At 44.9% G+C, this 13409-nt stretch overlaps 1 protein-coding gene across 2 annotated transcripts in view; it reads left to right on the plus strand.

Moving 5' to 3' along the window:
* Nucleotides 1–13409, plus strand: part of LOC131889964 (lachesin-like) — a 32312-nt gene extending 18903 nt beyond the window's left edge. The window contains exons 4-7 of one of the 2 annotated variants that reach the window (XM_059239205.1): nt 7020–7295; nt 9940–10212; nt 10954–11256; nt 11959–13409. In XM_059239205.1, the coding sequence (XP_059095188.1) occupies nt 7020–7295; nt 9940–10212; nt 10954–11256; nt 11959–12074 (968 nt within the window). In that variant the 3' untranslated portion in view covers nt 12075–13409. Of the gene's footprint in view, nt 1–7019; nt 7296–9939; nt 10213–10953; nt 11263–11958 lie in introns of both variants that reach the window. The other variant, XM_059239203.1, reaches the window with a different exon arrangement.

Here is a 13409-nt window from a genome sequence, read left to right on the forward strand (position 1 = left end):
TCCACAGATCGAGTAGTCGATCTGAGCGCGAGAGCAACGGAGGGATGGAAGAAAAACTGGCTGGGGGTTGAGATTGTTCATGGAAAATGATGGAAGATGGATTTGTGTCGCGGACAACTCGTGCAATCGTGAGCAATCATTTCGAACAAAGACTTTCCCTACGTACTACACTTTGGAAATGGGACGGAGACCCGTGTTCCACTGAATAGATCCCAGGCTTTTGAATTGCCCTTAAAGATTGAAGGAAGTGCCACCTTAAACACAGTGATTTACTGTCCAATCTGGCACTAGGTTGGATCTTGGAAACAAGTCTAGCTGATGAGGTTTGGTCAGTCGGTTGGTTGGCCGAGGATATAAATGCGAGAAGAGAGAAATCCCCAAGTCCATGGCCTCCTCCTCCTCCTCCTTCTCAATTTTCTCTGGTTCTGGCCATCAGCTAGTTCGTGTGATGAGTAAAATCTCCCCTCAAACCACCTCTATTTGGATGGATGGAGGGCAAGGAGTGGACCCCAAAAGATGAAGGGTCCTTCCATCTTCGCTTACTCCCCAAGTTTTCCTTTCCTCTTCGTCTTCTACTTCTTACCCCGTGGTCCCTTTTGCCGGGTGCTTCGTCTCTTTACTATTACTTTATGTACGTACGTACGTCGGGTCCAATCCAGTCCAGTGGTGGCCGTCTCGGCTCTTTTCCACCAAAAGGCGTTTTGAGTCAGCACATCAATCCCAATGGAAAGGGAGCCAGAGATGCGAAAGACCTCTATGACCACCATGGACCTCCGGAGACTTGTTGTTCAAAGGAAAGAAGTGGTGATTTCCGTTCAAATGGACTTTACCATTCAATATCAGGATGAGGGTAGAGGGGGTCAAAGTACTCAATAATTCAAAGCCAAGTGGTTTTGATCGTATCAACCACGAGGAGGGTGTGTTAATTCGATTGAAGGTGTAAACTGTCCGGAAGGAACCTGTTGAAACCATCTTCACTTCCTCTATCTAGCTTGAGTTTGCCCTCCACGTCACAACACACAGATCCAGTCCACCCGTCCAACGGAAGTAAGTTATACGAGAGATTATCAGGCAAATCTATAAGTAGCCAACCATTACTCCATCTACTCCACACATATCAGGGTGAGGGAATGTGTTTGGAGGTGCTAGTTTCGACTACTGCACATGGAACAGCATCATCTTGGTTCTAAATGGGAGGCTCTCGCGAGTAGTCAAACAAGGCGTTTTGCATTATGCCAACCAGCAGCAGGTCCTTTACACAATGAACTCCAATGTCTATGCCATTCAAAAGACAACAACGAAACCTAATTTCCTGTTTTCTCTCTTCTCCTCCGTCCGTTCGTCCGTTGGCTGGTTTGTTGGTCTGCCATCTATCCAATTGGTAGTGCACACAGTAAGCCACTGGCTTGGTTGGTATGCACCTACTATATAAGTAGATACGTCTAGGGGAACAACCCACACAGGACTCGCTCGATGATGCCTTTTCTGTTGTGTTGGACGAGTAGTAATAACCACAACGCTGGGCTTGCCAATGAAAATTGCTCTCGGTATAGTTTGTAGTGTTTGCGGTATCCTAGAGATCGAGGAGAGATGAGAGCATTCATCGTAATTCATCCGATGAGAGATCGTGCCGTAATTGTCTGGACATTTTTTTACTGGCCTCATAGCCATCGGCGGGTCGGTCGTATGATTGGTAATTTAAGACATCAACAAGTCCTGGCCGGAAAAGTCAAGAGAAGCGGGTGCACGCCTGAAAAGGAAACGAGATGAAATAGTACCTAGTAAGCTTGTTTTTTCACGCTTCCCTGAACTAACTTCATTTGTCCACTTGGTGAAAGGCCATTACAACATTGGAGATCACGAAACGCTTCGGGATCTGGCTACCAATCACAACTCAAGCAGAAGAGGAGAAAGAGGAACGGGAGGAGGGTGGCTAACTTTGATTGTGATTGAGAATGGGATCAATTGATCGACGGAAATAGGACTGTACTGTACATGCTCAAGAATAAGGACCCATAGCAAGATTACAAGTACGCGTACATGTCTCGATTGATTTCTGAGTGAAGGTGATTGAAACCCTTCAAATGGTCCAAAACAGCGACTAAGGGACAAATTTACTGGGTTTACCGCTTTGGAAATCAATGAACGAACGAAGTGAGACCATTCTGACACACGTTGTTCAAGCATGATTCTCCTCTTTTGTCTCCTCCAAGTTGTCTCCAGTCTCTTTATCCACTTGAAGCGTGTCCATGACAGCGCTGTTCTTCCGACCAAACTTTGAACAGTTCCCAAATGTCTTCGACAAACGTCGGATCTGATGCACTTATTTACCTCGTCGAGGAAGGTTAAGGCTCTGGAATGGAAAAATTCCACTTGGATTGGGAATTCTCGCCCTACATGCAATACGTATGTAGTTGAGATGGTGTGGGTTGCGCCTTTCATTGATTCCACTTGGATGACTCCAGCTTCCCAACTGGAGGAAGACGACACGAATTGCCTTCATTGATACGCTTGTAATTCAAATCTTAGGTTATACGAGTCAACAATGAGAGTTTGTTTCTTCCCCTCTAGCTGAAGGGAACTCTTAGATTTGAAGCTGGAAATTTCGTAAAGCCCAAGCAAAAAGGTGGAAACATGCGAAGGGCTTAAATACGTTGTGCAAACATGAGAAGCTGACAGACTCTACTTTTTTTGCTGTTCGAGGTGATTAAAAGGCTTCATCAAAAAAATTTCCATCGGACAGATGCTTATTGGAAAACAAAGCTTACTGCCCCATCTCAAAGTCTTACTGATATTACCATGGAGCTAAAAAATGCTTGAAATGTGATCTGACTAAAAGGAGAGCTAATTGCAGGCCAGGACCTTTTTTTACCTCTCGGTCTCCCCATGGTCCCAAATGTTGTCTCAGTGGTCGTATAGTTTTCACAAAGGTGTCGTAAAAGCCCTTGGAGATTACCCTGGGTTTCGTGCAATGCGCATTGCCGTCGCCAGACTTTTGAGCAAACACATAGTGCATACAACCAAGTCCTTCAACCAACAATCAATCGCTTCAACTGGGACTGCACATCATTAAGCTCAAGAAATATTCACCGTATTCTCGAAGTTGTAAACTGGAGTCCCGTTGACTTTGGCCATTTGGTATTCCCGGGTTCATTAATGCCGCTGAATTCTGATGAGCTTGCTTTTGTCGCAATTTTTTGGCCCACTCAGCACCTTTTTCACTCGCTTTAACGCTACTTCTCGGTTTGTGTGGCATGATCGGTGTCAACACGATGGGATTAGACGGTTTCCATGGGATCAAACTCATTTCATTTAATGTTCCATTCATCTCCTGTCTTCTGTCTTGTGACCAATCAAGTTGTCACAAGACTCCAAAAGCGATGAATCTTTGTCTTGTTTTTGATAGCCATAAGAGGCCAGCCAGTCCATCTACAATGCCACATCTCGCTAATCTGGGTCAATAAATCTCCCGGCGACTCGTTCCATAATTAATTCTCGATATCCCACACCTGTCCCATTCCCAGAAGCAACCCCACCTCTCGTCCCCCCAGTCCCTTCAAACCTGACTGATCCCACTTGCTTGTACACTTGGCAATGGCTTTTATTTATTGCGGTAGTTCCACGAATTGCACGTATTTCTGGATGATAAATACCCACGCCAAAGGAATCGAAATCATAGATCATAGGGCTGGACTTTTCCCAGGTTTCAACTTATCTGAGAGGGAACCAGTTGGATTGGATGCCAATGGTCCCCAATCAGTTCCACACAGAATCTTACTTTATCCAATGAGAGGGTGGAATGTGTCCCTTGGCTTTCCAGTGATAAATTTGCACATGCTTGCATTTGGGAGGGCATTAAACTTTAGGGGGTTGAAATTGGGTAAATTGAGGGGATTGTTCGTGGTCTGGTTGGTCTCTTTCTGCTCTTTAGGAACCTGAAGTTATGGGAACTGTTGGAGCCATTTCCCCCATTCACTAGTAAGGAAATCAATACTCAGCACCCCGTATGCATCACTGATTTTGTTACCGGCATTAAAACGGGAATGCAATGCAAATAGGATGTAAATCCGGGTGAAAAAAATAATAATATATATTTTCAACTCCCTCTACATAATATAAGCTTCCTGGGACCTTTTCCTCTGTCATTGGAGCATTGCATTCCAATTCTTATTTTGCTTCCTTCTCTGGCTTTTTGTTGCCTCTTAACAGAAGGTCGGGGGATTTTTTCCAGGGAAGACCGAAGCCAATCCACCCCCTCCTGATGGAATTGGATTGGATCGACGAGGTTCTTCCTTTGGTTTCATGATGGTGATGACGTAATGGCGTTAATGGTTGTGTTTTCCGTATTCTTGCAATTTCATCCGTTTCATTAAGCGATGTTGTTGACCACTTTCACATTACTCACATTCATAGCAGAGGTAGTATGTAGTAGTAGTATGGGGGAAGACTGAGCTTTGGCTTTTCCCTCCGATTCTTCCTCCGTCTCCTCTTAGTGCAGTGTTCCCCTCTGAAAAGAAGACAGGAAAATTAATGATTGACTCGTGTCAAAAGTCTCATATGAACAACTTAGACTTGTGTATTTGAGGTCATAATCATGAGATCTCGTGTTTTCGGACCGCCATTTAGAGCATTGACGATTAATAAGCTGCTCGCCACAAACACGTGGCTACATTTGCCTTATTTGACTTATGAGTGAGGAGAACATATTGGCCATTTCCTGGGATCTTGGAACAACTCATTAGCCTAGGATGCGGGAGAAGAAAAAAAAGCTAGAGTAAACACGTTTCGCATTGTTCTCTAGTGGAAATACACCTGAAGGTGGAACTTCTCTGAAACCCAGAATGTCCAATCTCCATGCATTGGATAAGTACCGTATGTACTACCAACACTCGTACACTTTTTACCCCACCCTCATTTTGACGAGGAGAGCGCAAAAAACGCTCCCATCAAGTCAATGAGGTAAGGAAGCATTTCATTATTGAACCGACAGGATGAAGACGACTCGTTCTGTTGTGCGTTTTTTTGGGACCGACCATGTTGAAGATGGCGTGAGCTTCCATTTGACACGTCTAGACAGGCTGTTGGAAATCACGAATTTCGCCTTGGCTGCCACCAACGACTTGTTCTCATCTCATTTCATAAGTTTTGGGATGTTCTTTCTCGTCAGATTTGTGCCCGTTGGCGAGCTCATATATGGTGCGCTCAAAACTCCAAAGGGTGAGAAAAAACCCGATGTTTTCTCCCCTAATCATGTCATATAATCAGACCGATTCTTCTACCTCAATCACTGCAGTGACAGGTGCCCAAAAGAGAAATACCAATCTAGTCATGAAATCGTGTTTTCCTGGGCTCAGTTACCTACCCCCTCATCTCACTGTAGAAAAGAGCAGCTATTCGGGTTTTAACTGATTCAGGTTTCCGCGAGAACTTCTGGGATACAATCTTTGAGATCTTCTGTCAATTTCAGAGTAAATTGCAGCTTTCGCTGGCTCCGTTTTGAAATATCATCCATTGTAATTGTAATTGACTGATGTTATCAGTACAGTAATGAACATCCAGAGGTTTATCCGAAACGAAAAAAAGTGAAAGAGTGTTTATTTTGGTGAACGCTCAAATAATGATTTTGAAATCGTACCTTTGGGGAACTGTGTGATCAACAGCAAGGGGTTTTACGATACTAATGGTCCATTTGATACGGATATCATTACCATCAAATGTTGGCATGTTAGTGTAAACAACTTTTAGCCTCCCAGTTCGCCTCCAAATTAGGGGTTGTCTTAACTGCCAAAAATATTCATTCGCCAACTTTGACAGGAGGACTCATTATGTTCCCTGATTAAGATTAATGCTTTTGGTTCCTGTTCAAAACCTGGACTTCAAAAGAGGTCAACGGGGCACTGAAATCTCCGCTGGTTGCGATTCTTTTCCGGCTGCTGATTACGTCCACTTTCAACGGCTTGTCTCTTTCCAACCCAAATTAATCGTTTTTCAGTCACCGCATTTTCGCTCGCATCAGGCGCTCCAGAATGGTCCCATCTTTTTGTGTCATCCCCATTCCCCATAATACCCCGCACCACTCGTACCACTGTACACAGATAGACATTCGGTTGTGAGTGAACCATAATGAATCCGAAATCAATAGCAGATCGATACAGGTTCGTCAACATGGATGGCCCCATTACAAAGCGTTTGTGGTGTGGGACGGTTTTGGCATCAATAATTATGGCCTGTCACTAAACTGGTGCCGAGTGGTCCTTTGCGATGGATGTACGTACTACAACATGTCAATCATGCTGGCTTGGGAGTGTGGAATTATCTTCGTGAAATGCACTTCCATGGCCAAAGCGCCCGTGTATTAAACTATGGTCTCCGTTGTGGTCTGTATTTAATTCATGATCACCATTATACAATACGTGGGACGGAGATGAATGCTGTTTTGTAGTAGCTGGGAGAGATAACATGTCACCCACCCGCTTGGGTTTTGAACGTGTGCCACTCGCCCATATGCGTCTCGTTATCATTGGATGGCATTCATTGGTTTCGTGGAGCGGGGATTTCTTTCCCAAAGTGCACCCATGGTATTTATTTATGAGGTAATCACCCCCAGATCATCATGACTGTCGATCAGGACTTGTTTGTGAGCAGTGGGCTCTAATTAGATGGAACAATCTGCCTGGGAAAAAAGGAATGAACCTTCTACACACTTTCCTATATCTACAATTCTACAATACTCTCGAGAGTCCTTTTTCGTCAGGAATTCCAATCTTGGACATGTTTTCGTTTTGTCAGATGTGAGATGGTCGATTTTAATCTGATTGGCAAGGTGACGAAAGAACCCGGCCACAAAAAACCAACACGCGGCCGAAGGGATTATCCCAATAGCTGCGTATTCATGATGGGCTCTTTGATGTCGGATTATCATTTTTGGGCTTCGCTATGAAACCTTCGCCGCCTCGGTCTGTTTATTTACTCACTCACGGTTCTTTTTTTTCTTCTCTCTCTTCCAATCCCCATTCCAGTTCGACCCGAGGTAGTGTCCATCCCAGAGAGCGGCCTGATCGTGGCTCAAACGGGCGAATCCGTCACATTGGCTTGTCAAGTGACCAAAGGGAATCCTCAACCCGAGGTGAAGTGGCATCGTCGAGAGCGGAAGATGCCAAGTGGTGAGGAGTTCATCCGAGGACTCTCCTTCACCTACACCAGTGTGTCCAGACACCATTCCGGCAACTACATCTGCTCAGCCGACAACGGTTTTGGCGAGCCCTCAGAGACAACGCTTAAATTGGATGTGCAACGTAAGTGATCATTGGGATTTCGAACCATGATGGAGATCATGATGATCATGGTGATGTTTGGCTGAGTAATTGTTTTGATGATGAAGACCGAACGAACGGAGAAGATGGCGGAGGGGAAATGGGAGTGAAAAATGGATGATATTTTCCCTCCGAGACGAGCGGTGAAATTCGCTTTGTTTTTCAATTTGAAGGCCCTCGATATCTATGATTCGAAGCATCATGGCCCCCAACGAACTTGATATTGGAATCCCTCTGTTCATTAAGAACCTAGAGCACAACCCTTAAGGGTGAGACGAAACCCACGGAGAGTTTTCAGTTCGTACTCCGTGCACAAAACATTGACAAATTTCTCTTCTCAGTTTTCTGAAATCCCCCTGGGGAAACGAGAGAATGGAGAAGGAATCGCCGTATTGTGTGTATCTCACCCCCGAGGATGAAGGGAGGGGGTTGAACTGCAAAGTAATTTGCCTGGAGACGGAAAAGGGGACGGAAGGGCGTACGCGTTCGAGATGAGGAGAAAGAAATGGCCAGACCAGTTGGATCACACGCACACATTTTTTTCATTATGTAGACCAACTATAAAGCATGGCTGTATGTACAGTATCGGACTCGTATGTGTCAGTTAATCAAACTTGGACATTGACATGTTTGGCCTTTTGGGGTCCCCACGTCGATTCTGATTTATAATCCATCTGATTATGAGGTTTTTTTTTCGAGTAAAACCATGAAATTGGACGGGACACCCTTGTCTTGTATGTAGATGCACGATCAACTTCGGCAAAAAACTGTCATTTTTATACAGTGAAAACTTCTTGATAGGACTGAGGACCCCTCATCTCCGTTCAGTTAATGTTGTCATTAATCTAGTTTAGTTTTGGACATTGTCCCAAAGCATTATTTTTTGTGTGGATGTGGATATGTGGGGGGGGGGGTCTGTCTAGTACACTACTTCGGAAAAACGGAGCCTGTTGGCCGACAATACATCAATGTGCTCAAATTTGCCCAAGTTTATGGTCTATTACATTTTGTCGTAAAGTCGTCTTCTGATTAAGATTACAACTACGTATGTAGGGTTGGACCCGAAATTGGCCAAATAGAGGCGGGGCATCATAGCATATTTTGTTTCTACTAGAGTCATTGGAGCTCGTGTATTTTTCTCCCAAGCAAATAAGTTGGTATTAAGTCAAAGCCTGGTCCAGTCATGGTGACAATTTGATTTCATTTATGGCTTTTCGTCATGGTTCGAGGCTTCACATGAATGACTGCAACCAATAATACGTTGAATCCGAGGGGGGAGAAGGGGTTATATGTACAGAACAAAAATCATACAGGGAACCCATAAATCAGTCCGAATAATTCCAATGGCTCCCTTCACATACGAAATCAAGCCGGCCAGGTTCCCAAAGTTTTTTTAACGCCACCCACTAATTTCCAGAGGACGGGAAAAGTCTCGGAAGTAAATTCTCACCTCTGCTCAGAAAGAGTGTGTGGTAGTGGTAGTGAATGGAAGGCATCATATGTAAGGGTGTCCCAAGTTTCTCCCTCGCCAAGTCTGATGGGACTCAAAAGTTTGCCCGTAAATTAGATTACTCACATCTTTATGGAGCCTGCCACAAAGTTAGTCAAGTCAATGCGGCAGTCTTGAACTCCATAAATACAAATATAGTTGTACAGCCAACCCTCGTTGTATTGTACTTGGCGTCCGCCCAAGCAGCCCTGATTGAATGGGGCTTACTTATTTTTTCCTCTTTTTATCCAGTTTAACTTCCCCCAAAGGATTTTGTGGTTTTCTTAACTCCATCCACTGCTTTTTTAAGCTTCTGTCTGAGGGAATTTTGCATAATTGATTCAATTTCCCCCTACCACTCTTTTGTCCCCGCCCGCTTCATTGATTCAAATGGGTGTGGTGCCAGGGTTGGTATTATCATCATCATCATCTTCACTCCCCTTGGTCTGAGACTAAAAGAAAGATTCGTCGTCTCTATTCAGTCTGTAATTACGATTGCTTAATGGAAACCAACAAGAGAGGAGAAAACCAACTCCATGTCGCCACATTGAATTTGCATCGGGTTTTCGTTTTAATTTTAAACCAGGGATGCAATCAAATCAGGTTATTCCGATAAGCATGGCCTACGTTTGTATTTGGAGTCGACCGCCGTGAGTTTTGGCGAGGATTGCGGTATCTTTCGATTACAACCAGTAGCTTCGCCTCTTTGTGCGATGTACTCGTACTCTCCATGTGTGGTTGGAAAGAGTTGTATGGCACTCACTCCAAGTTTGTCCAAGTGGGAATGGTGGTTTTTTATTTCTGGGATTGCCCTCGCGTCATTGGCGTGGCAATTAAGATTTTCCAACTTTAATTAGGAGTGTGCTAATGGATGTTTCAATGGAAGAGAGTCGGCTACACTTTGATATGAGCTCCGCCACCTCCAAGGTCTGCAGTTCAAAAGTAGAACGTACCGTATATATACCACAACCACGCTTAGAAAAAAACATCTCAGTCCAGCCAAGAGGTTTGAACCACTGTCGCGAATTGATATGAATGGTTTCCGGTTCTGTGAAGGGGGACTACTTATTACCGAAACAGGCCTGGGATCGCTCGACTCTCTAACCGAGGTTTTTAATCGTTTTCCCTCCATTTCAGACGCTCCCGAAATCGATCAGGATGAGACTTTCATCCACACGGGCGAGGGATATGAGACCGAAATCGTGTGTGTGATCCATTCCTCACCCAGGGCCGAGGTCTCATGGCTCAAGGATGGTTTCCCCATTGACTCATCGGCCACCAATGAGATCACCCACCGAGGCAACCGTCACACCCTCCTCCTCCGAGATGTCAAAGAGGAATCCTTTGGGGACTATACTTGCCAAGCCAAGAATTTGCATGGAGAGGCCGAAAAAACCACCCGGGTCTCCGGTAAGACATTGATGGACATTGAGGTCCTTAAGCGCAGAGTTGCTACTGAAATATTTGAAGTAGCCAAGCCCAGGCTCATTGGTTTCATTGCTCATGTCACATTCTAGACGATAGTAAAGTAGCCATGGGGGGTGGAGAAACAGGGAAACAAGAAGTGAACGAGAGAGAAAAGGACCTCAAATGGGGAAACGAGTGTGCAAATCTCGATCTAAAAGTGAAGTCCCAGCTTGAAAATCACCCTTGGCTTGTCAGACCTCTTGGTTGGCCATCATCGTGGAGCTGTCAGTGGCAAACGGCGGGGCTCTGTGTACATGGCGTGTCAATATCTTGTTTTCTCAGTCGAAACTAGAGAGAGATCGTCGTCTCCACTTTTCATTTGCTCAAGCGTCAATGTCCATCAAGTGAACAGAAACCCCGCCAAGTTGAACCACTCAACCAGGATGGAGACCGGCTACCACAGTGTCTACCATTTCCACCATATCCATGGTCTCAGTACGCCTCGTTCCTGCAATAAAAGGCGGCTGGTTGGACAGGGGCTCCCTTCGAGATCGTCACGTTCTTACCAGTGGGTGGAATGTGTATTACCGACTCTTGGCTAGGTTCTGTTGATTCATGGACGACGCCATCATCTACTATGTGCTTATTTAACCTCAGCTTCTCTGCTTTCAAAGTCAACATTCTAGGAGGAGATGGTTGAAGCGATTTCCAATGATCTCTATCTAGGCCGGTTTCATTTTGCAGGCAAAGCCAATGATGTTAACTTCAAGTCCGATCCGAAGGGGCCCAACTACGACCAGTACGCCTTGGAATGGACGGCCCAGAGCTCCACGCCCATCACTCACTTCAAAGTGCAATATAAAGCTGAAACGGATGTTCAGTGGACTGAGGCCGAAATCGAGGCCGTGAACGTGGACCGCGAGTTTTATGCCGGTGGCTATACACTACCTCAGTTGAGGCCGGCCACGGTTTACATGACCCGAGTGGCCAGCCAGAACTCCTATGGCTACAATGACTATGGAGAAATCTTCAAATTCGCCACAAAAGGTGCAGGTGAGCATTGTCCGGATGGTTTTTTCTTTCTTTCTTTATTCCTTTTTGGTGGAGTTCTTGATGGATGAACACGATTTTCCATACACGTTTTGAAGTGTCCCGCTTCTTCCAATCTCGAATGAACCCCCATCACGTACTATATGCATGTGTTTGTAAGCGACATGTTTATATGCATGTTTCGCAAGTTGTCGGAGCCTTTGTTGGATGCTGTATGTACATACAATAAAGTATTAGCCTTGCTCCTCTCTTGTTTTTGAGCTGCAACCTCGTCATGATGACCTATTTTTAGTGGTGTTCATACGTACACACATCATGGACATCAAGAAGTCTCTATCGCTCTCCATGAGCTCAGATGTCGCAGTCATTTCCTCGTTTCAAACGATGAGCTTGTAGAGTGCTTAAACCCTATAATGCTCGCTTGTGGACTCAAGACTTGGCCTTTTAGTCCCCTCAAAATGACTCGAATCATTGGGGTCATTTCCAGCAAAGCACGCCAATATCTAGCGTCAAATTCCCTCCCCCATCTCTCGCTCAAAAAAAAAAGAGATCTCTCGGTAATTGAAGGTTCACAGTTGAATGTACACGCTCATCATCAGCCTCGATGTCCTCTCAAGCCACAAAGCAACAAGATAAATAGACGACTTCAATTAGAGCTCTTGAACAAACTCATGAAAACCCTTTTTTATTGGCTTCCAGATCCCGTTCAAAAACCAATGACCGCGGGTGCTTTGTCGTTGGTGGACAGACAGCCGTTCCGTGTTGTTCTTATAACCCTTGTCAGCGTTATCTTTGCCCATCTCAGCTCGCGATAGGTCGTAGAATGAGCCCTTGAAGAGCCACCCCAACAGACAGACTGACAGACAGACAGACAGGCAGACAGGCAGGCAGGCACTATGAACTAAAAATACCATCTTGGCAAGTGATTGAATGGGGCTGAGGATGGCCATCCTACTAGTGTCAGTGTATGTGAGTGTGTGTGTGTGTGTGTATGTTAGTGTGTATCATCCTCGTGCATTCTTTTTCGTACATTGCTCCTCCAAAATCTCCCAAGATATGGCCCGACCGTCATTCAGTCTTCGAAATCCACATTCCAAGACTTCAAACGGCTACCACTACCATGTCGAAGATCCCAGTGATGGAAACCACCCTCGAATTTCTCCCCCTCCTCGACTGGCCACACCCAGAAGCCTACACGGAGTGAGAACAATAGTGATTCCTTTTCCCATGTTTTTCTTATCCATACATATATATTTCTTCATCTGTGAAGTACCTTGTGAAGCTCCCTCTCCTTTCCACGAAACAAGGAACAAGGAACGATAATAGCGTTCGTGTTATTGCCCTACGGATCCTTGTGCCCGTAATGCCCTTATCAAAAGACGAGAAGGAGGAGGAGAAGGATAGTTCCCTCCACCCTCGCTCTGCTTTTGGATCCTCCGAGGCTTTTTCTCTCCCACTCGCTCTCTCTCTCTCTTTACCCTCCCTCTCACATTTTTTGGAAATGAGGCTTATTTTGAAACACGGCTTGAATACCAACCGGTAGAAAAGAAAAGGAGCGAAAAAAAAAGAATGAACTCTTCCCCATCGGGTTGATGTACAACTCGCCTCAGCTTGTGTCGTGTGAGTTATTCCACCATGCAATTTTGATGAGATGATATTCGCTCCTGTACCAAACGGAACCCACGACATCAACCCTCAAGCCTTCCTACTCATGCCCCCCCCCTGGCCTTAATGTGAGAGATGCGGTTACGTTTATTCGATAAAATGGTAACTTCTCCCCTTCAACTACACCATGTTTAATGGTGGAATGGCAAAAAAAACTCTCTTCGGGTTTCTTCAATCATCGGCAACAAAATTGACTTCTATATTGTTTTTCAGCCCTAAGAAGTATGAATGATTAGACCGTTTTTACTCTCCAGACTAATTGATGGCCGAGGTTGCCTTGCTTTATAAGCAGTATTTCAACACACTCATCCACCTTGACTGGTCTTGCGAATGGACCAGACAGTCTCCTGACTTTAATTATCATCATTATTATCATCATCGTCCTAACCATCATTATCGCTATGTATCAAACGTAAACCAAAAATGCAACTTTTTGTTTTTAAATCCAACCTGTCAAAACCTGATAATAAAAGTTAGAATTGTGA

Source organism: Tigriopus californicus, chromosome 11 (genome assembly GCF_007210705.1).
Source record: "Tigriopus californicus strain San Diego chromosome 11, Tcal_SD_v2.1, whole genome shotgun sequence".
NCBI classification, from domain to species: domain Eukaryota; kingdom Metazoa; phylum Arthropoda; class Copepoda; order Harpacticoida; family Harpacticidae; genus Tigriopus; species Tigriopus californicus.